General features: G+C 49.8%; 7 protein-coding genes across 7 annotated transcripts; 2 read left to right on the top strand and 5 right to left on the bottom strand.

The window, feature by feature from the left end:
- Positions 1 to 82: 82 nt before the first annotated feature.
- Positions 83 to 1,966, bottom strand: ASPSYDRAFT_40652 (FAD-dependent oxidoreductase). Its single transcript, XM_040846121.1, has 5 exons — positions 1,521 to 1,966; positions 1,321 to 1,458; positions 1,158 to 1,261; positions 1,007 to 1,110; positions 83 to 938 (listed from the first exon to the last, which is right to left on the bottom strand). Exons 1-5 carry the CDS (start codon positions 1,547 to 1,549, stop codon positions 219 to 221), a joined length of 1,095 nt encoding a protein of 364 aa, XP_040705865.1. The 5' UTR covers positions 1,550 to 1,966; the 3' UTR covers positions 83 to 218.
- Positions 1,967 to 2,672: 706 nt separating this feature from the next.
- ASPSYDRAFT_27713 (OTU domain-containing protein) lies at positions 2,673 to 4,253 on the top strand (the record flags this gene model as incomplete). Its single annotated transcript, XM_040844429.1, has 3 exons — positions 2,673 to 2,910; positions 3,003 to 3,433; positions 3,498 to 4,253. 3 exons carry the CDS (start codon positions 2,673 to 2,675, stop codon positions 4,251 to 4,253), a joined length of 1,425 nt encoding a protein of 474 aa, XP_040705864.1.
- A 1,203-nt stretch (positions 4,254 to 5,456) lies between these two features.
- ASPSYDRAFT_27712 (MHYT domain-containing protein) lies at positions 5,457 to 7,971 on the bottom strand (the record flags this gene model as incomplete). Its single annotated transcript, XM_040844428.1, has 4 exons — positions 5,457 to 6,881; positions 6,947 to 7,132; positions 7,192 to 7,756; positions 7,817 to 7,971. 4 exons carry the CDS (start codon positions 7,969 to 7,971, stop codon positions 5,457 to 5,459), a joined length of 2,331 nt encoding a protein of 776 aa, XP_040705863.1.
- Positions 7,972 to 12,083: 4,112 nt separating this feature from the next.
- On the bottom strand, positions 12,084 to 12,673 carry ASPSYDRAFT_40646 (uncharacterized protein). Its single transcript, XM_040846119.1, has one exon. The coding sequence runs from the start codon at positions 12,621 to 12,623 to the stop codon at positions 12,303 to 12,305; it is 321 nt and encodes a 106-aa protein (XP_040705862.1). The 5' UTR covers positions 12,624 to 12,673; the 3' UTR covers positions 12,084 to 12,302.
- Positions 12,674 to 13,442: 769 nt separating this feature from the next.
- ASPSYDRAFT_85753 (uncharacterized protein) lies at positions 13,443 to 14,784 on the top strand (the record flags this gene model as incomplete). The annotated part of the gene is made up of 4 exons (XM_040851557.1): positions 13,443 to 13,592; positions 13,653 to 14,086; positions 14,142 to 14,222; positions 14,307 to 14,784. 4 exons carry the CDS (start codon positions 13,443 to 13,445, stop codon positions 14,782 to 14,784), a joined length of 1,143 nt encoding a protein of 380 aa, XP_040705861.1.
- A 1,511-nt stretch (positions 14,785 to 16,295) lies between these two features.
- ASPSYDRAFT_607385 (thioredoxin family protein) lies at positions 16,296 to 17,164 on the bottom strand. Its single transcript, XM_040849895.1, has 2 exons — positions 16,671 to 17,164; positions 16,296 to 16,601 (listed from the first exon to the last, which is right to left on the bottom strand). The coding sequence occupies exons 1-2, from the start codon at positions 16,700 to 16,702 to the stop codon at positions 16,304 to 16,306; spliced, it is 330 nt and encodes a 109-aa protein (XP_040705860.1). The 5' UTR covers positions 16,703 to 17,164; the 3' UTR covers positions 16,296 to 16,303.
- Positions 17,165 to 17,867: 703 nt separating this feature from the next.
- On the bottom strand, positions 17,868 to 20,201 carry ASPSYDRAFT_27709 (uncharacterized protein; the record flags this gene model as incomplete). Its single annotated transcript, XM_040844427.1, has 1 exon — positions 17,868 to 20,201. One exon carries the CDS (start codon positions 20,199 to 20,201, stop codon positions 17,868 to 17,870), a length of 2,334 nt encoding a protein of 777 aa, XP_040705859.1.
- Positions 20,202 to 25,784: the final 5,583 nt, after the last annotated feature.

Here is a 25,784-nt window from a genome sequence, read left to right as displayed (position 1 = left end):
GGGCAATCTGGGGAAGTTAATTACCTTGCGTGTTTAATACTTTATATTGTCGGGAAATTTAGGAAAATGGAAAGAAACTCTATTCGTGTGATAATCCAAGGTTCGTTGGTATTTTCGATACTAAAAGTAATTTGAATTTCAATGTCGGGGTTAAAGTACTGGTAAATCTCCACGCACATGGCCGCTTTATTATACCAGTATCTATACAATTCCAAAATTTATAGCTTCGCCTGGACTTTTTCCTGCAAAGTCTCCTTCACTAGCCGCACGGCCTCAGCCGCGCAGCCGTAGGAAGCTTGATATCCAAACCCACCATGGCCATAATTATGCACAACTGCAACACCATCAATCTTCTCCGCCTCGATACGCGGTCCACCATCCCTCAGAGGCCGCAGTCCAACGCCATGCCTTATGATATCTAGGCCTTCAATCCCTTTTCCTTTGGACACTAGTTCTGGGCATATAGAGATAGCCCGCTTCATAATACGGACTGCCAGGTTGGGATCGGGCAATGGGTCCCACTGGTGCTTCTGATAGCAGCCACCTAGGATAGTTCCACCGCCAGCGGCACGGGTCATCATGTAGACCAGCTCGTCCTCGCCGTCGTCCGTTCCCGAGACTGATACCATCTTGCCGGGGTCGTTTCGGACTACAACGATTTGGCCGCGGCCTGGGTGAAGCTTTTCGTCGAGAACGCCGCCTAGCTTTTTGGATGATAGGCCGGTGCAGTTTACGACGACGTCGGCGGGTCTGCCGGAGTGATGGGCGTTTGCCGCGTCTGATACGTGATTGAAAACTGCGCGCTTGAATACTGTGCCGTTCTTGCGGCACTGCCCGACTAGCCAGGGGAGGTATACTGCAGTGTTAATGCATACTGAAGTGAAAATTTGGGCGTTGTCGATTCCGGAAGCTAGTTGGTCTTTTGGGATGGGTTTGAACTGGGCAGGGATGGTTAGTAGATTGGCATAGAATAGCTACATGGTGCAACAAGATCCAGAATACTTACATCGGGAACAATATCTTTGTACCATGGGTTATCACTGACTAGGGCTGAAAACCACTGGCCGATGGAGGTTTCCTGGTCCTTCTTTCGATTGTAAACGATCGATTCTATTCCCTCATTAGCGAATTACGTATCTCATTCAAGGACGGTTTACCTTGGAAATGAATCCCTGCCTCAGGATAATTTTCTGTCAGTTCCTTCAATGGTTGCCATGTCTCTTGTTCCCATTTAGCATGGTTACTGCCGGGATGTCCGGTTCTGAGCTCTGGTGTTAACGGCGAGGATGGGGTTACAAATAGCGGATAGGACGAACATACGGAAGGTAATTAGCACCAGCCCAAGGGGAACAGTATTCTATATCGTAGTCCCCGGGCATATGCTTGGCAACGACAGTAATGGAGTTTCTGGGGTCTTGGGACAAAAGGTATGCGGTTGTCAATCCAGAGACACCAGCCCTGTTGGTAATGGTTAGTCCATGGTTTAAAAAAAAAAATTGGATTGAAAGAAGATATCGTACCCTAATATTACGATGTTATTTGCGGCCATTGCTACTCTCTATCACATCCACAAAGGCGGAGATTCAGTACGATCGAGTTGTGAGTCAGTGGGAGAAGGGAAAGGACAAAGATACGATGCGACAAGGAGAAATAAGTAGCAACTGCAGAGTGACATAGACTGACAGTCAAGAGCTAAGGTACCCCAAGGTCGCTGTCACCTTATTGCCAAGTGGGCAGATGGTAGAGTTTGATTAAGTTAACCGGTAGTAGTAGTTGGAGACTTGGAATCTGGCACTTGTGGCGGGGCATGCAAATCGGCTTCTTGCAGTGCTTCACGGGAATACATCAAGGAACTACAGCTAATAGGCCCGTGCGACAAGTAGAGATGATGAGAAATGGAGGATATCTAAATGCAAGCAACCGTTCTTTGTCAACACTGTCGTTGTCAAGTTCTCGTTCTCCGCGCTCTTTGTTGTGGCCCTCGTGCGGGGTTCTCCGTCATCAGCGCAAGACACGAGACTTCTCCAACTACGTATTGCCCTGTTGCACCGCCACTGCTAGGGCTGATGAGAAGACAAGTTCACCGTCCACCGACAACGAACATCCTGGGTCCCTACTTAACACATTTCGATGACGACGTGTTCTGTCAGGAGCTGGCTGAGGCTCGAACAGGAAGCGCGACGCGCCGAGAATACACCGCGTACTTAGCCGGAAGAGGAAGGAAGATACGTGTGCCCACAGCCCAGCGCCCCCGGAGTTAAAACCAATGATACAGTGACAGGGCTGTTACCAAATACAAAACGCGGAGGCAACAATCAACTGGCAAGAAACTCTCCAACGCATTCATACTATTCGGTTGACTGAAAGTGTGATTCATCGAGTCAAAGTCTAAAGAAGAAGAGAGAGGGCGTTCTTTCCTCTTTGTGCCCTGCTGAGGCAGGCACTGTGCTTTTCTAATCATCCAATTTTTCCCGAGTCAACCCTGGCTGTTACTATTTTTTTTTAAGCTCCGTATTTCTTTTTCCTCTCCTCCGAGTCCTCCATCCTCGCTCCACCGACCCTTCGTCTCTCCCCATTTCGAGCCCTCTCTTTCCCTCTCACTCTGGCTCGACGTGGCTTGCTTCTCTACCCTCCTCAATGAGGGTCCTTCGTGGGGTAGGGATTATTCAACCATGGCTGATGTCCCCAGAGGCGCCAGAATTGTGCCTATAATTGCCCCTCACCATGGTAGCCATCTCGAAGGGAGCTCGGTCAACGATCACAGACCTGAGAATCCGCCATCGGAACAGAGCTCCCAAGAAGGCCGCCCCGCAAACTCCAGGAACACACGCGGGAAAGCTGAGACAGAGTGCTTAGAACTTGCTAGCCTCACTCAGCTAGGGCTTTATGCTCTTCCTACCGAGGGTGATGGTAATGATTCCCCAACGTCGAGAAATCGGCCTCAATCTTCTCCACCCTTGTTTTTCCTGGGTTATATAGTGTTTCTAACTGGTTACTCGTAGGTAATTGCCTCTATTACGCTCTATCGGATCAATTGTACGGAGACTTCCACCATGCCGACCACATCCGAACGCGACTCGCAGACCACATCTTTACCAACCGGGAATACTTCATGAGCTTCATAGCAGCGGCTGGTGGGGAGCGTAGGGCACCTAGGCGCGCAGCAGCCGAAGCAGCTAGGAATACTTACTGCTCTTCATCATCTGCAAGTCCTGCTCCTCCTCCGTCGGTCAAAGATAAGGAACGAAGCTTTGACTCAAGGGTAGCAGAATCACGGAAGAACGGCGTATGGGGTGGAGCAGAGGAGATACAAGCATTTTGCCAGTCGTTCAAGAAGGACGTCAATGTCTATACAGATTATGGAGTTCAGAACTTCCGTGACGTCCACGCTCCGCGGGACGAGGAAAGGGAAACCATGCACATTGCCTTTCATGTAAGAGCTACCAGCTTCTATTTTGCTGATCTCTTTTCTGATTCTAACGCTATAAACTTTTTAGGACTTCCATCATTATTCATCCGTGCGGCATTCTAATGGCCCTCACACGGGCTTGCCGTGCATCCCTAAATTTGACAAAGCAACCCTGGATACCACTGCGCCGTCGGAAGGCAATGTAGTCAATGTGGCTTCCCCATGGAAAATTTCGGTTATTCAGGAAGGTCTCGGCGGTAAGTATGACCGTGAAACCATAGTGGAAGTACTCGAACAATGCCGAGGAAACATAGACAATGCGTTTATGAACCTCATTGGTGATGATGCCAACGCACAACCTCTGGAGGCTCCAGCTTCGCGAGCAATCATGAAGTCGCGATTTCAACCATCTTCGCGCTCTTCATCTCCATTTAGCACTGGAAGTAAACGATCAGCCGATGATAGCGATGAAGAAGATAATCCTCGACCTGCCTCGCGGCGCACTCGGGTCCGTGACCAAAAACGACGGATTCTCCCAGACGTTACAGTTGGAATAGCATTTCGGGATGATCAGAATGATCTTGTTTCCCTACGTCTTCGAGTGAGTCCCGATAAGGGAGTATCAACTTCCTCAACGGATAGAGACAAGGAGCAGATCGAGCCGAGCTCATCCGAGTCGCGAGAAGAGAGCCTGCCTCTCCCGAAGAAGGGCAGGAGATTAAAGCCTAGAAGGAAGCAGGACGCTGAGCCTAGTGATACCTCGAGCCAACAAAGCGAATCCAACTCAACCGAGCAAAAATTACGCCGGAGTCAGCGTATCACCCGGACCCGCAACGCTCACTAAAGCTTAATTCTATACCTCACAATGATCCACGAATCTATTCGGATCATTCCATCACTTCACGGCCGTCATCCTGTTCTCGCTCACTCCTCCATTGCATTCAAGTGTGTTGGGTGGTCGTTTTTTCTATGGTTGCATTATACCAGAGCATATTGTGTCAGCGACTTTAGCGGTGTTTTTGAAATTTCTCCGATATCTGACAGCATTTGGAGCCGTCTGTGCGACCCTGCCAACAAATCAGTCCCTCGGTCTTCCCACTCTGCCACGCGAGCGTTCCGTATGCATGCGTAACTGTTCCTCACGAGACTATGATTGGACCGGCCTACGTCTTTTGCATCTTGCAATATTCGGGACTTGCATTCGGCCCGTTTCGTCTCTATCAATTGAGGGTCTTGTTCTTCCTTACTATCCTGGTCGGTACAAGTGTTACGTCTAGCGCCTCGCATTGGCTTTCCTTTTCTTTCCCTCCCTTTTTAACGCGTTTGTTTCTTGGCATCTCTTTCCGGGAGGTTGGCGCTGATTCGGCTTGGGTTTTGTTTCAGGAGTTGTTTTGGCGTATAGGTCTGGGAAAAAGAAAGACATGAAGCCCACCCTGGCAAATTTGGGGTTCGTTTAGAATTTAGAAGGGCTTTCCTCACCTCTGCTTCTTGCTCATATTCGTGCAATCTGGCTGGACTGATTCACTATATGGCTTACAATCATGAACTGCAATTCCTATGAAAGCTGACTCTTGAGCATATCATGCTAGCTTGTATCTGTTTATTAGCCATGTAGCATTCATTCACTGTCTTCCACTGAATCTATACAATAAATGGATTCCCTGAACGACGAATGTATTGGAGATCTTTATCGCCGATAGATTACATATACTTATATATACATAAGGTATTATTATATTCAATTACTCCTCGTCTTGATACCATTGCCAACCATTTGCTTCTTTTTTCAAAATCAGCTATGCGCCAGCATCGAATAATGAGGATAATATACCAGATGAAAACAAATGTATAAAAGAAAAACTCCAGCCATAACCATGCAATCGGATGCTATGGATTTATGTCCGTTCGAAGACGCCCAATCTGCTTTCAACGAGCGCAATAAAGCATCATGAGGGATGACAGACACGCAGTTGTATGTGGGAAGGCGAGAAGATGTTGGGGTATATCGTTTAGGCATTATGAAATATTGTTAAAAAGTCGGGCCAGGTCAGAAGCTGGGCTCTGGGCGCAAACGCATCCGAGGGGAATAGCAGAGATTATAGAGGTCATCGACGTAGGTGTGGGCAGCTGAACTACCGGCCTCCACGACAGTGGTCGAGGATTGTCTTCCAAGGGCTGCTTCGATCGCTGGGTCACTTAATTTCGCCACGTCGACTTTGACTTCTTTGCGTACGACAATGTCTCCCAATGGCGTGGCATCCGTGAGAGTCTCCTGAGATGTCGTCCGCTTGCATTCTGGGATCCGTTTGCGGGGCGACCAGAGGTTGAGTTTGGAAAAGACCGATGATTCGATTTCAGAGCCGGTAAGGGAGCTCGTGCGAATATTCGAGAAGAGCACGCCTTCGTTGAGTTCTTTGGCGAGCCCGTCTACATTGGTAGCACCGCTATTCACTTGTTGTTGAATGCGGAAGAGCCGAAGGGGCATAAAGGTATAGTTTATGTTGGCAACGCACGTGCTCAGTGATCCAATCGTACAGAAGGCGAGTAGCATGCATGTCTTGTCATCGGAGAGCCTTGTGCTGCGGCATGGCGCAATCAAAGGACGCGGTGAGAAGCGCGATGCAGAATTTATGTCTGCTGGAAGTGATCTAGCAAGATAGGTCATTGCTCGGATTAAGTCCTCGCGAAACTCGTTGGCATCCTTGTGGCTTCGAGCGTTCTCGGAAGTCAACCAATCCAAACATGTCTGGATTGGCCACCCCTCCATATGTGCGATCAACTCCAAATGAGGTATTTTCAAGCGTTTCGTGTGCAAGGTCATCGACGGCAGGGGATTTGAAGTGCCCGTGGCGGTTAATACTTCGAAACGATCATGGACAGTGGGGCGGGTAATAAATGAAATGAGATGAACACCAGGCTGAAAGTTCCGGTTAGATGTAGCAAAGTCGCGCATATCCTTTAGGTGGATTCCTAGCGCCTCTGATGTAACGTTCATACGACTGGAGAGCAGAGTCGTGATGGTATCAATGGTAGCAAATCTGAAACCGGACGCGGCGAGCCGAGACGCTTCTTGTTTTCTCAGTTGGCGAACTGTGAACATCAACTGGCCTTTGCCGGCGCGTAGTCCAGAGTATCCCATTGCGCGTGAAATCCGTGACGACGGGATAGAAGTGGTTAAAACATCATCGTACAACATACCCAAGTCATCCAGGGGCTGTCGAACCTGATCAGCAAGATCATATGCTGCTACGCAAAAGTAGCGCTTGAACAGGTCATCAAAGCCTGCATTAAACTCTGCTTCTTGTTCTGGATCCATTCCTTTTGCAATGTATCGCCGATGCGCCTGTTGCTCGGTATCTATCCTGTCTCGCATATATGGAACAACCTCTTTGATAAGGCTCCAATTCCTGCTAGCTCGGAAGGCCCATAGGAATGCGGGGTGGGTTCGAGTGAGATCATCGTCGCTGAAAGTCTAGAATGTGGATGAATTGGTGAGCACGTAGCGAGAGGTGGTGGCTAGCAGACACTGCGACTCACCTTTCCGATATAACGATCGACTATTTTCCTGGTAGGAAGGAGAGCATGCGGCGTAACCATGATGCGTCCTTCCGGGTCAAAGAAAGCAGAGGCCAAGACCAGCTGTTGTGCTTGTGTTCTTAGCTTTCTATGGTCGCCATTAGCAGTTATAGCACATGCTGATAAGACAGCACAGGCAACAAAAGCCTAGTTCGATTCCGTTAGTTTCCCAGCGACCCGTATCACGTCGAGGATCCAAGACTAACCAGAACAGAGCATATAATGACAGTCTGAGTTCGGGATAACTGACCACCAGTGCTGGCAGATGGATCATGTTCTCTGTATGTTGTCCCAACAGCAGCAATCCAATGCATGCCAGACACGGCCACCGCCAAAAGGCAGCTACAGACAACGCGCCTCCACCAACGATTTGTCCAGGAAGCTCTCCATCGAAAGAAGATGCTGAGCGCAGCAGTGCTAGCAAATACTGCGATCACTGCAGAACCGGCCACGTTTCCAGCACGGTAGCCACATTTGTAATTGCTTATACCCAGTTGGCCAACATAGTGCATTCCACACACTGACCCTCCGGTCAACACCCCTCCTATCAATATCCTGGAATAGCCTGCCTTTTCACTGGTCCCAGCGGCATAAAAGGCTGCAAGCAAGACAACCACGGGAAGGACAAAGGAAACACCGGTAAATGATATGCTATAAAGGACCTGAATGCTATCATCTCCGTTGCCGAGAACGATCGCGCGATTTCCGATAAAATGCATGCACCAGATACCGATTCCTCCCATTGAGATCGCAGAACTGAGCAGCAGGTACCTGTTTCACCAATCAGTCAGAGTTGTCATCTGCCGAGTCATATGTGACTCAGCCACTTACCAGTTATAAAACCCAGCTGCAGATGTCCGCCGATGAAGAAGTTCGAGTGTCGTAATACATCCCATCACACTGACAACATAGGATAGGACAATGAAGCCTGCCAGATAGGAAACTTCCGGGCGACCCCTATTGGGGAAATCGTCCATATCTAACATGACTCAGATGAGCGATCAAGTTGAGAGACCGGATATATTAAAGAAAAGGGGAAGAAAAAGGAACAAGCATTCATAGTGGACAAAGCATTTGCACAACTAGGACAATTTGGCCCTGAGAGCAATCAAGGCGAGTGAGAAAACGAAGGCAAATAAATTGACTTCAGCATGGTAACAAGCCTTGTGTGGCGAGCTCAGCTTGTTATAGTCACAGCCATTAATGGGGATTCCCACTTGCTCCAATAGTCGGACGCAAATTGATTGAGGGTTCGTCAAGGCTGGAAACACTGGGATGGCCGCGACACACAAAAACAACCCCGTAGGCGTCTCACCTTGGTGTGGATCCAACTTCCATCATGCATATCATTTTCGTTGGATGTTCGGGAGCAATCGCAGGAGGGAAACCATGGTTACAGTTTTCAGCTCCGGAATCCATGGGAGGACAATTAGTCTCTCACTCTTCTTCACCATAATTACGAGATCGCAAGATGCAATTAGATCGAACGATCGTGGGTGCACTGGGCCTCTTGCCCAGATCCTAGAGCCTGATAGGAACGATGGGGTCACGCTAGATCCACGCTAGATCCACGCCAGAGCCAGAAAGTTGGCCCGATCTGAGACTTGACCTGCCAAAACGTCTGACAACTGGTTGTTTTACCCAGACACCCCGAATTTTCATCTCGAATTGGGGTCAACAGCTGAGCTTTGGCTGGTGTGAGGTAATTGATTCGTCCTCAGCGGATCGGGATCCCTGCGATCTATTGGCAAACGGGATCTTGACAAGCAGATTCTTGTATCCGATAATCTGGACGCGGGACTCTCGCCTTCTTGGATTGGCCAAGCAGCCATAATCCTAGCTTCGTTAAATAGTAATAAGCAGGGCTGTTAACTCAGCCGACGGCCTCGCCATACCTAATGTGGAACTTGAGCAGCAAAGCCACCTCGTGTGGAGTCCAAAGTGTCAGTCGGGGAGTCCGTGAAGGAGCCGTGTTGTTTCTGGAACTGGAGAGTACGACACTGTTGGTATTAGTTGAACTTTGTTTTGACTTGGCCTCGCCAGCTATTTGGGCACCTTTGTCTCGGCAAACGCAGCCCACGACAGCCATTCTTTTGATCAGGGAGGCCCTTCGGTCAATGTTGGAAACGGGTGCAAAAACAATGTGCAGCGACACGAGAAGCTCCGGAAACAAGACATTGTTTGGGTGATCCAATCAGTCTGGGGTTTGGCGTCTCGGAAAGGACGGTTGCCAGGTTGGCCGAGGCTTGGAGGCCCCGTGTGTATCAGCCCGAGCATCACAGTCCACCTGATCGCACATGGCACGCGAAACACGCGAAACACGTGCTCCTCTTCCCTTGCTACACAAGCACAAGCCCATTGTTTCCATGCGCGACATAATCCCAGATTCCAGTCGGCAATAATGCATCGTGTCGCTTAATCTGGGATCTGCACGAGCACGGCGGCTAATCAGACGGCCCTGACGATCCGATGGATATCGCCGACAAGATGCCAACTACGTATGTCCTACGACTCCGTAGTATATTGGCACGTAGAGTATCTCCGATTCGGACCTCGAACTGACATCCGTATTGCCATGTTCGCTTAGGCGATCAAAGTCTTCAGTTTACTCCGAAGAGCCCAGACCCACCGGATCGAAAATTCGCTACTCGAAACGAACTCCTTGGCCGTATCCGCAAATCTAACCATATCTGATCGGATCTCGATCTTGTGATTCAAGTGGTCAGCAAACAAGTTAAAATCTGCCCGAGAACCAAAGGAATACTAAGAGAACCTCCTTTTCTTTCTTATATATCTCTGTGCTGTTGCTTCGGTCTGCAATCGAAGTTGTTGCTATTACATGCGGGATTCAACAACTGATTGTGGCGTTCGCCTTAGAGCTGAGCTGGGCTGCTGCCATTCGGCCGGCCTCAGTACCAATTTGGTGTCTGGATTGGTTAAAATATATTAAAGATGGAGCTAGTTTGCTTGACAGTTGACGTAAACATCCCAGTTATAAGGTTCCCACGTGGAAATAATGCACACGGCATTGACGCCCCAAATCCAAGTGCTGGCTTGCAGATTCGATATTTGCCAACATTTGATTTATGATCCGACGAATTATTCAAACATATTTGTATCCGTGTTTGATTTCAATCAAGGAGGCCTTTATTTCTTTTCCACGTCTTTGATGAGGCCTTCAAGAATCTAAAGCAGCTGCAGGGCCTCCTCGTTTCGCACGATTCGATTTCTGGTGTCGACTATAATAGGTATGAGTGAAAAGTTACTGAAAGAAGTTGGTCGCTCCATCTAACAAATTTAGACTGGATTCCATTTCATGCCTACTTATTGAGATCATAATCAGCGAATGTTGAGCCATGGAATGTTCACGTCTAACTTTACCTTCTGGTCTGGCGCCATAACAAGGCTGGGCCCATCAATGGACTACGAACAACTAGAGTCTCTTTGGTAATCGTTTAACGAGGAATGGGATGGACAGTAAATCGCTGGTAACATTGTTGAGGACTTCGAATGATGTGATAAGGCTGACGGGCTGGAAGTTTGTTCCGGAAGGTGTCTTCCCAGCAGCTTGTAGCACCATGGACGACAACAACGTTTTTCACACATGTTGCTAACAGGCACGAACTCCAGCAACCGGACTGTCTAGGTAGCTGGTATGCACGGACACGTTGTCTAAGCCTGCACTGAACACTTGATAAGGTATCCCACGCCAGGTCCAGTCGGCTTCCCAGTTGCTAGTGGTAACACCGTTGGAAACGAGGTAAGAATGGGTAATCCATTTACCTTCTTATAATTTTCCCCCCCGGTTTGGTGCCTCATCAGCAGGTTCCAGGAAGGTATAATTGGGATGTTCCATGATCTCCTATCGGAGCAGATCTTGTACAGTAGATACTGAAATCACTGTGGTCATTTAGTACATCCATGGCTTCACTATGGAGCGGCCGGCGGTCGCAACCGCTGCAGGGAAGTGAATAGTAAATTACCCAAACGACTATAAATCTTAGCATGTGTCCCAGATATTCAAAGTTGCATTGACACACGGCTATTGTTGCTGGGATATGCCCTTTGCATGACGCATAGCCATCATATTCGCCTGCATCCTCAAAGGGCGAGCCAGTCCGTTAAGATCTCACGACCTTAAATCCTACATTACCGACATACTCCCATTATAGACATACAACGACCGAACACCTCTAGCCTGGGTTCTTTTCGCATAACCCGGGGGTCATTAGTCAAAAAAAGATATATGAAGATATATTCAGCGCGTTCTTCGGGCTGGTCATGTACAATATAGCTCTGGAGCCCATCATGGACCGTTTTTCGACCAGCTGTAGTGTCGGTCTTTGCTACCGAATGCGACAAGGTGGATTAAATGGTTTAAAATATAATAAGAACCGGTGAATCGAGTTATATTATTTGTAGACATTCAAACTCCTAGCATGGAGCTGGAGTTGCCTAATCATTGTTGGAGACTGGCGACCCGAATGAATGGCTTTGGTTCACAGCGGTGCAATGCAATAGCGGTATGGAAGGTGAGCTGTGGTCGATCATTGTTGGTGAACTCGCGCTGCTATTTGACCGGCTTTCCAAGGACCAGTGGAATGGTAAGCAACCAGGTATTCTGCACCTCGGAGACAGATATCCCATCGTAAACATTCCCGTGGACAGTCTCTCCCAGCTCCAGATACGTAAGAGGTTACTTCTAGAGCATGGCGAACCATCCCAAAACTTGAGCCCCTCTGAACGCGTTAGCTACTTATGGCTCTTGCATTGGCCTTAGCATCCAAGCAGAATAGGCGCTTAATGGGGACCATGGCATATTCATTGTGCAACGACGAGAACAACGCAGCTGTTCGGCAAACACTGTCATGGTTATTGGCTGTAGAATTAATTAAATGCACTGGCACTGCTAGCCCTGAAGAGCCACTGGGCCCACCCCACGACGGTGGAGAAGGCGTCAAGAGGAGGAACGAACGAGTCAGGACCCCTGACCAAGGAGCTTGTCTTGTATTGGCTATCACTGAGTAATGACGGTTATGATAAGGTCCACAGGTTGTCAATTTCTTTCCGGAAAAGCAATCTCCGCCTCGAGAAATGAGTCAATACGTACTGCAGAGGCCTCGACAAGTCGACAGAAGTTTCAGCGGGCCCCATACTCGCACTAAGCAACCCGAGTGGTTTCAAGTCGGAGACCGTGCGTGGACTTGGACCGCTTTGACTTTGCCCGGGCAGCAGAACATACCGTCTAACAGAATTGCAGACGTCAACTCCTGACAGACCGTGAAATGTTAGCAGTGGCATGTTCTGTGACGGTATGTCAACCCAGGTGCTTGCTAGTAAGTCCATGTCCCTGGAGCTTTGCCAAGGGGCACGAACCGAGGAGATGTACGTACTGGTACATACCTACGACTGGGCCGGGGAGTGTCACTGGCAGCTGGAGCGGGGAATTGTTAGCCCAAGCTGTCTTCCCACACCCAAAAATAAACACTAGAAGCCTCGAAGAAAACTGCAGGTACACAACCTTGTTGGCACGCCGTTGTCGTTGTTTTCTACTTTCAGGCCACTCCAGAACTTCGCGGACCCGGCCCCCCGGGACCTTGAATGAGCAAGTGCCGAAGCTCTGCCGTAAAATGGCCATGACCTAACCGAGGCCCATTGCCTGGTTCGAAACACAAGAAACACCTATCCCTGGCACGATACGTACCAACCGGTCAAGGATCTTCTTGCATTCGTACCTTATCCGTACTTTGACCATCGCTGGGCCATGCAGTCCCTATAACCCCGCGGTCCGGCCTCGTCGTCTGGCGTTTGGCTGGAATTCGGATTCAGGTACACACCACGCGGGCAAATGGAACCATGGCACGAGCATCGACCCAAGATTTGTCTCCGCCCTACAAAATTGCTGCGGACCATCAGATCGTGAATATGGCCACTATGAGCATGGGCGAGAGAGAGGTCCAGATAGATCGCTTGTTGATCACTGGGATCCTATGTCGCTCGTTTTCTGAAAGCAGGGTAGCCTCAATTAAACCCCATTTATCCATCCAAGGAATCTCGTGGGCTCGCCGTTCTAGCCGCAATTTGTAACAAGCCATTGCCACATTATTAGCGAGTGGCGTGCGGATCACTCCTTGTTTCAGACTCTCCGCCGGAGCAGCCCTATCTAGTCCTCGTCTTCCGCCGCCTGGGCGATTCTGCAAGCGATCTGTGTAGGCGAATGAGGTCCACCCGGTATAGTTCCAAGTGGGCCAGTGGGAAACCAGACGCGGCCCATTTTATTCCGTCCAGAAAGGAGATGATGGTATGCCCATGCCTTGGTTAAACCGACCTAACGAGACGTTTGTGTTTTTAATTGGGACTGTCCCCAGTCCTCACTGTTCCCCGGCTTTCGACTTCTGATCCATCATATCCAAGACAACCAGACAGCCATTGATCGATTTCGGGGTCGAATCGAACTATGACCATCACCGGTGACCATGCGCCCAGTGTGGCTGGCAGCGTCATTATGTTGACGGCTCTCGCCTTCATTAGTTTTTTCCTGCGTGTATATTGCCGAGTGAGCAGGAGATCCTGGTCCGTGGAAGATTGGATTATGACGGCGGCAGTGGTATGTGTTGCCTTCCAGGAAATACTTGGGGGATATTACAGCTAACGAAATGACCAAAAGATACCCTTCTGCGTGCTGGCATCTGGATGTATTGGGGGTTCGTTCAACGGTATCGGCATCCACGCCTCGCGGTTAAGCCAACCCGGAAACGAAAAGTATCAGGCGGACGGCCAGAAGTTCTTCCTTATCTTCGAAGTCGGCTACTGCGCCGCCATCATCCCAATCAAACTCAGCATCAGTTGGATGTTAATTCGAGTGGCCGAGGGACGAAAGGTGTATATCTACATCCAGTATGCAACGATCGCGGTCTTCACAGTGATGAATGTCATTGCGTTGATCTTCATCCTCACCAACTGTATTCCCACCGAGGCCATGTGGGATACGAGTATTATTGAAAAGGGAGAAGGTTCCTGTAAACCTGCTCACGTCTTGACGGATGTCTACTACGCCACTACCGCTGTGAACATAACCACAGACTGGGTTACCGCTTTGATGTCCGTATCACAATCCGCCACTTGACAAAATTCAGCCAGAACTAACCTCAGCCAGGCCAATCCCCCTCCTCTGGAATGTCCAACTGGACCGCAACAGCAAGGCAGCCGTAATCGGTCTCATGAGTCTCGGTATCCTGTACGTGCATCCCCACCCCCCACCGACCTCCCCCGAAGCCCCATAACCTGAAACACAATCCCAGACTTACNCCCCCCTTTACAGTGCCTCACTCTCAGCCTGCATCCGCCTCAAGTACACGATCAACCTCACCAACCAAACCGACTTCCTCTACGCCGTCGCCAACGTCGTAATCTGGGGCTTTGCCGAAAACGGCATCGGCATGTTTGTCGGCAATATCGCTACCCTTCGCCCCCTCTTCCGGAAATTTTTCGACAGCACGCTCCGTCGAACAGGATATAGCAGCCGAAGCCGGCCTTCACGACTTGCTTCCAACTACGAGCTGTCGCAGCACGGCCACTCGAAGAGTCAAGACGGCTACATGTCTTCAACTGTAACAGAGGTTAAGGGGAATCATCAGAGCAGGAGGGGACGGAGGGATAGTCAGCTGAGTGACGATGATAGCCAGAAGTTAATATTTGACGGCAGGGGTCCTGGTGCTGGCGGCGTTGGCGTCGGCGCCGGTACCCAGCGGACGGACATTATGGTTAGCCGACATGTTAATGTCACTTATGAGCAGTAGGTAGGGACAGGGGCTGAGCTCCGAGCTACTAGCCATCCAGTATACATCTAGACATAAATCTGAATAATAATAATAATAATAATAACACAGCAATAACAATAGAGGCAATAGAGATACATACACTGATGAACGACTACCACCTGAGTAAGCGAAACGAAAAACTTCAACTAATCCCTGTAGGACCTGACTCACTACACCCAAGTGTGGGGACGTTCACACTCGAATCGAACCCATAAGACCAGCATCACAAAGTACGAAAACAAGATTACAAGAACCCAGGGCCTCGCATGCTCCAAGGCTAGAGCCTAAAGGGCACGGTTATATTAGCTTGAAACAAGACACGGGCTGGCGGGACCGGGGTTGGTTCACGAGTTTAATATATTGTTAATTTAGGATACCCGCTGGCTGGGGAACTAAGTTCAGCTAGCGATGCCGAAGGACTGTGCCGCATGTCAGAGCAGGGGCGGCTCTCCAGCTACCAACCATATCTATTACCGACTTAGGCATCTTCGTCCGGAGCTGAAGTCCATCATGGTCAGCTTGGAGGCGGCTCGGGCTCACCGTTTGGTTCTGGCTTCTGGCTTCTGGCTTCCCCGTCACTATCACACACGGCTACTATATCACTGTACGGTATGGTATAGTATAGTATAGTATTGGAGTGTCGGCACGGCAATGTTTGCCGTGCTTCCGGTGTGATACCTGTTTGGCGGTAGCCCGTTTACCGGGACGGTAGAACGAAATAATAAATAAAAGTTGGAGTTATAGGTTGAGACCTGATGACATTTGTTCAACAAAATGATGGTGGTTGGTAGTTGCAGGTGGTGGTGGAATAGCCTAACCTACTTCGTACACGGGCGAGTTACCTGCACCTAGTGCTGACTGATGGACTATGCATTGCATATTGAAGGTAACGTCTCTGCATAAGACTTCATCGGTTCATCACCCTATAAGCTACCACCAATTACGCCCTACTTGGCCAACTCAAGGCTTAAATCAAGCGCTAATCAGGTTCAAGAAGAACTTGGGAACAATTGAATCCCCAATTCCAAGCATTTGCCTAGGTGCCGATATTTAGGGTTTTCCTGGTGAGTGTTTTAAAGTTCGGTGTATACTCGATTCAAGTTGATAGCGCGATGCCGGGATATACTGCCTGTTATCTTATCTATTTTCCTTCAGACTATCCGTAAGATGGTGCTGTTTTTGCAGCAGCTGAGGGGCCTGCCTGGCCCTTCTAGAAGTAAAGCATGCTAACACCACCGGTTTACTAGCATAGTGGTATACAGTAACTACAGTCCAATTGGACATATTTTAAACATGAATGTACATGCTCAGGCCAATACAGATTCAGCTTAGCTCGGCCCAAGACATGCAATCACGATGCAATGAAACATCTATGACAAAAATCCACCTCCCTAATACCATACACATAGGATGCAGCAGAAAGCATCGAATACCAACAAGATATGAAGAAGACAGCTTCGATTCACTAAACTATGCAATTTGATTGAACACTGCGACTTTACGCAATGAGCTTCTTGATCCCAGCCTCCAGAGCGGGAGGGTTGGCACCAACAACGGTGTCGATGACCTCGCCGTCCTTGTAGAGAAAGAACGAGGGCATGGCGCGAACGCCGATTTCAGCGGCAACGTCGGACAGCTCATCGACGTCGAACTTGTAGAACTTGGCATCGGGGTACTGCGCGGCGAATTCTTCGACCTTGGGGGCGATGGCCTTGCAGGGGCCGCACCATTCAGCGAAGCAGTCTAGAACAACAGCTCCCTTGTAATCGGTGATCTTCTCCTTGAACTCGTCCTTACTGTTAAAGACAGACATTAGACGTTAGCAACGGGGTTTCCTGGAATTGAAGAGTTTGTGACCAACGTACGTGGCGATAGTAACAACCTTGTCGCCGGCCATTTTGGGTGATGAAGGGTTGAATTGAACGGTGGGGGTGGTAGAAAAAGCTCGTCGGTTGCTAGCGAAGCTGTTGCTTGCTGAGGATCGCGGGAGTGTAGATGGGCGCGAGGCAGTCGATGCGAGGGTAGAAGCTCGTGAAGAGAAAGAAGAAGAGAGACGGGTGGATGATTGAAGGCTATGAATGGCAAGAATGATTAGCTCGAAATGAGGGGCTACCGAAGAGGGGCAAAATGCGCATTTATAGTGGGCGAAATTCCGCCGGAGAAATGACGTTCCAAGTTGCCGCTCTCCAATGACTGACTAATCCAGCAGTTGCTTTGCAGGCCACCAGGAAGGAGACGGTGAAGGTAGTAGATGGTTCTGTAGGATGCTTACCAACGAGGACGAAGAGCCCGTAGGACAATGGGCTGATTTGTCAAGCGCAGAGAGGCCATTTTGATAGTGTTACAATAAGTGGATGAGACAATTGGTTCGCTGATAAAGCTGACTGCACCTGGATGCACGAGAACTGTGAAGAAGCGTGGTCTTTGGGCCTAACATCGGAGGCTTAAAGCGGCGGCATCGGATGACGTGATTCCGCCGCTTATGAATCGGGGCGGTCTGGACTCTGCTGCCTCAGGCAGATACCTTTGCCAAGCAGAACAACAAACAATATTTTACCGAATACCTCATCAGATCCACATTGGGAATCATTTAGTCAAGTTATGCTATACTAGCAACAGTATATTTACATTACAGGTATCTTGCATGAAATATCATGGCAAGAAAACAGCGCAAATGCTGCAAGTCTATCAAAAATAGTCCACAGAAAAACACATTGGGCCGTAAACCAGGGGTGACACAACTCTGCAAAATCTCGCCAATGGGGGGTATCAACAAAGAGCATAAAAACAGAAAAGCAAGACCGCCAGTAATACCAGCGGCATTAGTACGGCTTGCGCCGCGAAGAGGCCGTAAATAGAGCTATCTTGACTGCAATGCAAGTCCCAAGATAGTTAGGAACAAAAGAAATGTAGGAAAAGGCAAAGGAGTGTCTGATACAGAGGAAATGTAATGAGTGGCTAGGAGTATATACTCCAAAAAAAAAAAAGGAAAAGAAAAACATACAATATCCAAAACGCAGGGTAGTTGGCGAGAGTTTCATGAGTAGAAAGCCGCAGCGGCATCAACGAGGATGCGCCTGGGTATTAGCGGCGGTGTCATCATCCGTTGGTAAGAGAATTTCGGCTGCATGTTCTTCAATCGGACTAATTCCTGCCTCCGCTGAGATCGGGGACAGAGTCTGAACATTGTTGAGGAGACCTTGGGTCGACTTGGGCCGCACTGCTGGGTTCACCACGAGGACGGGTCGCTTGGCAACATCCTGGCGCCAAGTTTCGGCCGTTGGCTCCTGCTGAGAAGGGGTCACAAGGTCCTTGTCGGCGGCAGCATTGTCGGTTCCGGTTCTCGCTTCAACCGGGAAGGCGCCAAAACCAACCTGAATCTGCGCGTCTCCTGAGCCCTCGTCACCCTTGAATGACTTATCAAGCCCTTCCTCCGTTCTGTTTCGGGAAGACCGGCCTGAATTGGCTTGCTTTTGTGAAATTCGGCGCAGGAATTGGCCTGACATCCATGACCCTTCTGAGTCGACCGATGCCAAGGATTGTGACAAGGGCAGGTTATCCGGATCGTCTTCGACACTATCGGCCCACGAATTTCGACCATTCTTCACTCCATCCCGGTCATCTGTTCCAGGGATTGGATAGTATGATTTAGACTGGAGATCGGGGACCTGGTCTTCGACAAGAGGTCCGTGCTCGGGGATATCTGGGGACTGAAGACGCGAATCAGGGGGTGAGAGAGGCTCGTCACCAAAGTGTTCTGTAAACTTGGAATGAGAGCGTTTAAACGAGTTCGTTCCAAGTAAAGCCTTTGGAGGAACGTAGGGAGTGGGAGCTGGAGTCGGGGTTTGCGTGTGAACCTTGAAGAACGATTCATGCGAAACGTTCTTCATCGGTGGGGGACTGCGGTCTGGGAAACGTTCTCGGTAGCTGCGCTTCAGACGAGAGCTACCGCGGCGGAAAATCGAAGTGATCGGGTTAACGTGGGCGCCGCTGTGGTCAGATGAGCGTCGTTCAGAGCCGACTTTCTTGGAAATATCGGACAAGGATTCCCGAGTCATGCCATATAGTTGAGAAGAATCCGGGCTGTGTACTCCACGTCTAGACGGTGAGTGTGAGGGTGAGATTGTGCTGCGGGACATTGTCATCTCTTGAGATGGGCCAAAGCTGAGGCGTTGGGCGGTCTTTTTCTCGCAAATGGAGCTGTCATCGATATTACCAACAACGTGGGCGCTTTCAGGGGATTTGCGGCCGCTCCTCTCAACGTCCATGGAGGTATCCCGCAACCAAGAACCTTCGTCGGCTTCGCCAGACAAGAACGCCTCCGTCTCTTGACTTGTAGGTTGGGCTTCAGTCTGAGTTTGAGGGCTAGAGCGGCCGCGCTGGTTCTCGGTATTGCCATTCGTTTCGCCCTCACGAACTTCTGGAGATCCGGTGGGCGGTTCTTGAAGATTTGGCACCCTCTGCGCATTGCGCTGTAGCTTGCGGACAAGCTTCTCTTGGTCCTTCAGCTGTTGTCTTTCTCGACGTCGGCGATCTCTGTCCATTAGCTCCCTCAATGTACCCGCATCAAGGTCGTTGGCCAGCTCATCGATTCTTCTCTTGGTGCGCAAATCCTCGTCGGAAACCTCGACGGACGGCGACTTTGCCCTCCGATCAGCTGGCTCCGGCGATTTCTGACTCCTGGGGTACGATGCTCGGGGGGACTCCACGTATCGTATGACAGGACGGGGAGTCCAGGCGGCAAAGCTGTTAACTTTGAAGGTATAACTATCAGCGTAGTCGGAGAGCGACGAGGCGGCAGAATCTCGGACTGAGAGGCTGATATCAGAGCGATGCCGGTCTATACGTCGACTGTGAGAACTATATGCCCGACGAGCATCGATCTGCATGGGGTCCCCCGGTAAGGGGGTCGTTGCGCGCCGAGGAATGTCGATTGGCATGGATGCCATCATTTTAATCTCACGCTCCCGAGCAATCTCGTAGATCTTCCGCTTGCTCAACCTCTTCTTCAACGTCGCGGGAGGTGAGCTGTTGCGCTTTGGTTTGCGAAAGGATGGTTTTCGGGACATCGCTTGAGGCTCTGAGGTCGGAGCAGATGAAGGTTGAACAATCGCTTTCCCCGGCCGGTGACGCGCACCCTGGAAGCCGAACGACGAGTAGTGAGCAGGCTGGGCTGTAGGAGTGTTAATATGGCTCAAATCGGTCGGGAAGTCGTCGACTGGCGTCGAGTAACGATTCTTGTGACGTTTGGACCGCTTGCGAGATGGTTTCCTGCCGAGCCTGGCCTCGTCAAAGCTGTGGCGAGAGGTTTGCGACATCGTGCCGAACCCGCGGGCATCTGCATCCACCTGGACCGTATTCCGCTTGCCCCTGCGACCAAACGGCCATATCGCCATGATGTCTTGTTTTGCCCGGTCGGCGAGTCAATCACGGAGGGCCCCTATTGCCGAATAGTCAAACTCGGCACGAAGGTCGGATTCATGGCAGGACAGTAAGAGACGCGATCAGATGACAGACGAAAGCTTGACGGCGGACAGCCGAGGGTAAGCGTGAAGGATGAAAGAGTAAAGTGGAGGGCCTGAAATCTAGTTTCCCACCAGAGGTCGAAGCATGCAAAATACGAAGGGATCGAGACAGCGACGATGCAAGGCGAAGAAGAGATAAGAGGATTATTGAGCAGTATTGGCTGGAGAGAGAGCGAGAGAGATTCGTTCGATAGTTCTCGGGATTAGCCTCGCCTGAGGCAGGAGGTGGTCGTGGTACAAAGTCAAACGGTCGAGAAGAGTATGCCTGACTCGTACATCAACGGCGGAGGCAATACGCAGGTAGTAGGGTGGCGACTTGGAGAGGTTCCCAGGACTACAAGCGTCGGGAACACAGGAAGCCAAACAAACAGAGCAGTGGAATCAAAGGACGCCAAATGAATGGATGGAAGGGAGGATAGGGAGGAAAGGGGAAGAAAAATGAAAGACGGCCAGGCGAGGGAAATAATAACAACGACCCCAAACGAGAGACCCAGTGATGATGTACGAGGGATGACGGAGGTGAACTTCTGCGAGGGCCCCCAAGGAGTCATGGACGAGGTCGGTGGGCCGCTCGTCATCTTCGAGCCGGTCGGATACGCTGATTGTTCTTATAGAGGCTTGTTATTACTTCCTACTGGCCTCTGCATTATTTACACTGTTTTGCTGGTTCTTGGGACTGGCGGCCCTTGGGACGAGTTACACCGTTGACAGCGGGCCGGGCGGAGGAGATGTTTAATTACCACCCAAGCCCAGAATGTTCCAACTGCTGAGTCGCTCAGTTGCTCATCCGTCCAGTGTCTTAAATCTCTGCATTCAGCATTGGCTTCTTTGTCTTACCTGGCGGCCCCTGGCTGCCGAATGTCTCAAAGAGCCATGGTCGATTCCGAGCTATTGAACACTGAATCGCGATCGCGAAGATGGCAATCTCATCTGAATCTCCATCTCACGGCCTCTCTGGATGATGATCTTGCAAATTTCCTCGCAGGTGGAGCACGTCCAGAGACGCCAGCGTCCATCCCCGGTTGAAGCCCAATTGAATCCCATTGCTGGTACCTGCCTTAGGGGCCGCCCGACCATACACTGGCGACAATTCTCTGCCGTTCTCCACCACACCCCTCGCTCCATTCTTAGAAACATCTTTTTAGGGGCAGAGCCCAAGGTTCTTCCCTGTATCGAAGAAAGCCAAGCGAGTCTGAATTGACCGCTGCGCGTAATACGAATACCTCGTCCAAACGCCTGGCAAGTTGGCCGACGAGATTTGCGAAACCTGCCGGCGCTGATTCGCCCAATTTCTGTGATCCCGCCCATCTATTGGTATCACATGGTATGGTCAACTGCCTCGCGCACTGGTTCCATGTGCCTCATCAGACTCGGAGCCACACTTCGTCGCCGTATCAGGGAGATTGGGCGATCGGGGACGAGGCTAATTGCAGCACGAGGTAGATACGTCGAATTGCAGGGAGAACTGGAAGGAGAAAAGAGCAGAGTACAGGAATGCGTACCAACAGAACCGACGACTGCTGACTACAGTATAATACTCTGCTCCGCCGTACTAGTACTACATGGGCTTTCTTGGGGCATACTAGTCGTACACCGCATTAACGATCACTGCATATGGGGACAGCCAATTTTTCCGCCCTTCATCCAGGCGGCATTCAAATGCATTCAGTGGGCTAATAATAAGCAGGACGGCCATGACCCATTTGACGCCTTGCTGATTTCTGAATCGCTTATCTTCACTATTAATGTCATCATTGTTTGAGGTCGTTGTGTCAACGCTTTTCTCCATGTCGTCAGAGTCAGGCTACGGAGGAAACCGAGCGATACTGACACGCCTATAGCAAACACTCTGGGCATCAGCGTGCTGACAACCCCACAAATACAATCCCATCTTTCCCTCGTTGAAGATCCTTCCTCGATGTAAAGAACTAACTGTCATTTTATCTTGCATCTATTGGTGGGGGGATGTTCGGGTTCTCAAGAAGGCTGCATCAAGGTCATGCCCTAGGCCAAAGACTACATAGTACTAACTACTAATGGATCTGGTGGCAAGGAGATGCAGGTGCTGATAATACAAGTAAGATCTTACACGATTCCAAGAGATTTCCATCAAGACCCTCTTGAGTTAATTTTTCTTTTGGCTGGCTGGGCTTCTTTGTGTGTGGGTTTGGCGATTTGGCGATATCCTTACGAAGATTACATCTACTAAGCGAACGCCAATACTTATGCATGCAGTCCATTTCAACTCCTCTCACAAAACCTGAAGTTACAAGTAGTCAATTACGTCAGTATTTTCATTTTATTGTATTGTATTTTTTGCTCAAGTGCCATTAATTCGCCAGATATGGGCCTGCAGAAGCGAAGGGCTCGGGGCTGCGGTTGTAGGGCACCACGTCTGATTTGCGTTGGCAGGAGTCACTCCTCGCTGCTTTGTGACTGGTATACTCTCTGTACAACGAAGGGGTACTGACTACATCAAGCACGACGCTGCAATACTGCAAACCAGATTAGCTCTTAACTACTGCTACCTGCCTGTCACCGTCGTCGGGGTGCATTTTTCTTTTTTACTTCTTTCGCTCGCACGGTTTCATTCATGGGTTCTTCGCCCGGTTGAGTTTGCCAGGACGCAGGTGGAGGCACTGACTTCTGATTCCATTTATGGGGCTTCGAACAATGCCTCTAAAATACTCATGTGAATCATGTCAAGAACTATTACTTGTCTACCGCGATGAGTTGAGGTGTGCTAATGGCTAAATACGACAATGTTGGCCAACCTCCAAATGTACCTGCACTGTTATTCCACATAACAATTGCATCTATGAACCAAAATTCTGCACCATCTGGAGAAACATGTGGAGAGGGATGGGACATCATAGTAACGGCTAAACTGATAACTGATACAGCCGCTGTTTCAGACCGATTGTAAATGCTGACTCGCAAAAAGGGTCTGCATTGGTAAGAATAGAAACATAGTTAAACACAAAGCCGCCCAAAAGCCAACAATCAATGCCAAAGACACGGACTCGCAGTGCCACTCTTCCAGCGCCGACCCGGGGAAGCAAGAAGACCAAAGGTGGCGGCGTCTGAGTTGAACGACAGAGAAATTGATGTACAAGAGTTTATATGGAAAGAGAAATAGGTGGTTCAATCGGATGATTGTCGGGTATCTTTTGATCTCGTGCGCACCGTCTATTGGGTCGTTGAAGAACGCTTCCGGAGCCTGTTTGGCTCTCGTTCGAGAACCCGATATCGCCGGCTTAGTCGCCGGCTTAGGAGTCCCCTTATAGACCAGGGCTCGCGACTATCGGTATGGGATCCGGTTGCGTGCTCACCGAGCGAGTCTTTCTGTCTATGGTGGTTGTGGTTGTGGTGCTGAGATCCGACATAGAGCTCGGGTTGGTCGGAACGCAGTGTGGTTATCAATGAATCTGCACCCATCGTCTGGAATGAAATGTCGTGTAGTGTAATGTGGGGGCAGGACTGGGTTCACGCAATTAGAGTCTAGCCTGGAGGAGTAATCTTCGAGGGGCTTCCTGAACTTTTTTTTGTGACTTAAAGAAACGCGGAAGAAGTTTGAAGACCAGAGAATCCCCGATACAACGGAGCGAAATGGGGGAGAATGATGAGACCGAAGCCGAGCGGGGTCTCCGGGATACTGCTTGCGTGTATACGCCCCAGAAGGTGGCTATGATTCCGCGTGAGACTAGGTCCGTGGATACGGATGTATAGTTACCTCTCGCTCTCCAGCGTGTTGACAGTACAGGCGTATCTGCGATGGGGTTTGATTACTACCGCAACTTGGACTCGCGAACTGAGCGAGATGCGATGCCGGGTTCGTCCGCTGCATCTTCGTGTCATCGGATGGAGGGGGACGGATGACATCACGTGTACCAGTATGCCCCAGTCAAAGAAAGAACAGACTCGTGATGAGGGCCTCGATGGCTGATTGCATGCAAAGAAAATGGTTGGAATTGGGTCAGAGAACCAGAAACCTCAAGTCTTCTTTTGGTGTCACTACATGTCACAACGGCCAGATCTATATCACACCACTGTATTATTGCCTTCTCAGTCCGAGACATGTCCAACGGCCCCGAGGAAGAACGGCAGTAATTACTCCAACTCCATTTATGGGGGCTGAACAAAAACGGCTCTTCCACCGACAGCGTGACCAGACTCTCCAAAGCGTATCCGGAAAACAAAGAAAGAAGACCCCAGTCCAGACCCGGTGATCACTCGCCACTCCCGTCCCAACGGCATCATCAAAGTCGAAGTTCCGCGCGTGACAAGATTCCGCTTCAAGCCACCGGCCTGAAGATGATCATCATTGGAGCCGTGGTTTGAAGAAAAGCCCCTCTATTTTGGGTTGGAAGGAAAGGTAGGCTCCCATGTGCCCTCCAAATACGTACAACGGCGGCACCCCGCTTCTATAAACTTTGACAGCTGGGGTGCATGAACACTTGGGCGGCTTCTGCCCTCTGGTCTTCTTTTGCTACCGAATAAAGAAGTCCGACCTGACCGGTATTCGAGTTTGACGAAAGATTTCGTTTGTCGGGCCCGTAAGTCGGCCTGAACAGCTAATGCTTGTGACCGATCAATCCCATATAACTCTGACCTTCCCACCTTCGGTTGACGGGTGTTGAGTAGGTATCCCCACACCGTATCTGATTTCGGGGAACAAAAACTACTCAATACAATATCAAATTCTTACTCTTCTCAGCTCGAGACAAGTCCTATTCCTACTATTTTGGTCTTAACTCCATACAACATACTCGAAGATGGCCGCCCTCTGGCTCTTCGTAGCGTTTGGCTACCTCCTCCTGTATGCATTTGCTTCCATGCAAGCACAACTACATGAGATTCAAAATCTGCTTCTCAAGCGGATCGCGGATTGAACAAAGTGCTAAATGTGGAGTGAACACGGGTCATGGAAAAGGAAATGAAATGGAATGACAGGAGTACAGTGGCTCCCGAAATAGCACACGCCCACTTGCCTGGAAACAATCTGAAATATTGGCATCTGGATAAACTGGTCACCCTGGGAAGATCCTTTCTTCAAAGGCCTGTCACCATTACGTCCTAGCATCTTCGACTACTCGGGTTATTGGTTTGGACCTTGAACTTAAGGGGCCTCTTGAAGCAGGAATTGGGATTACGGATGGCGTTATGATGAACGGAAAAAATGACTCGATGAATGACGATTAATGATTACGGCTTGGATGAGAAGATTTGCGGTGCAGATCTATGACATGACTAACATGGGATATGTGAAAAGAAATCTTTCGTGATAGTATTGCGCTTGAGGCATCCTTCGGTTATGCAATATTCCTCGTGTTTTGTTCCATTTCTATTGATTGTGCCAATAGGATGACATGTTATATGATGCATAAATCGTAGCTCGTACGTTGTGCGCACCAGCATCAAAACAGCCTCTAGTACTTCTGGAGGCTCCGGAAC

The sequence above is a fragment of the Aspergillus sydowii genome, assembly GCF_001890705.1.
Source record: "Aspergillus sydowii CBS 593.65 unplaced genomic scaffold ASPSYscaffold_2, whole genome shotgun sequence".
Taxonomy (NCBI): Eukaryota; Fungi; Ascomycota; class Eurotiomycetes; order Eurotiales; family Aspergillaceae; genus Aspergillus; species Aspergillus sydowii.
Note: the sequence above shows the minus strand (reverse complement) of the source record. Positions and strands in the feature narration are given on the sequence as shown.

Bases quoted from the DNA above. Each gene is read 5' to 3' on its own strand.
- ASPSYDRAFT_40652 (XM_040846121.1), bottom strand. From the start codon at position 1,549: ATGGCCGCAAATAACATCGTAATATTAGG. The intron at 1,262-1,320 runs GTATGTTCGTCC...ACCAGAGCTCAG, and splicing joins GCTGGTGCTAATTACCTTCC to AACCGGACATCCCGGCAGTA. The intron at 939-1,006 runs GTAAGTATTCTG...ATCCCTGCCCAG, and splicing joins ACAAAGATATTGTTCCCGAT to TTCAAACCCATCCCAAAAGA.
- ASPSYDRAFT_40646 (XM_040846119.1), bottom strand. From the start codon at position 12,623: ATGGCCATTTTACGGCAGAGCTTCGGCACTTGCTCATTCAAGGTCCCG.
- ASPSYDRAFT_607385 (XM_040849895.1), bottom strand. From the start codon at position 16,702: ATGGCCGGCGACAAGGTTGTTACTATCGCCAC. The intron at 16,602-16,670 runs GTACGTTGGTCA...TGTCTTTAACAG, and splicing joins AAGGTTGTTACTATCGCCAC to TAAGGACGAGTTCAAGGAGA.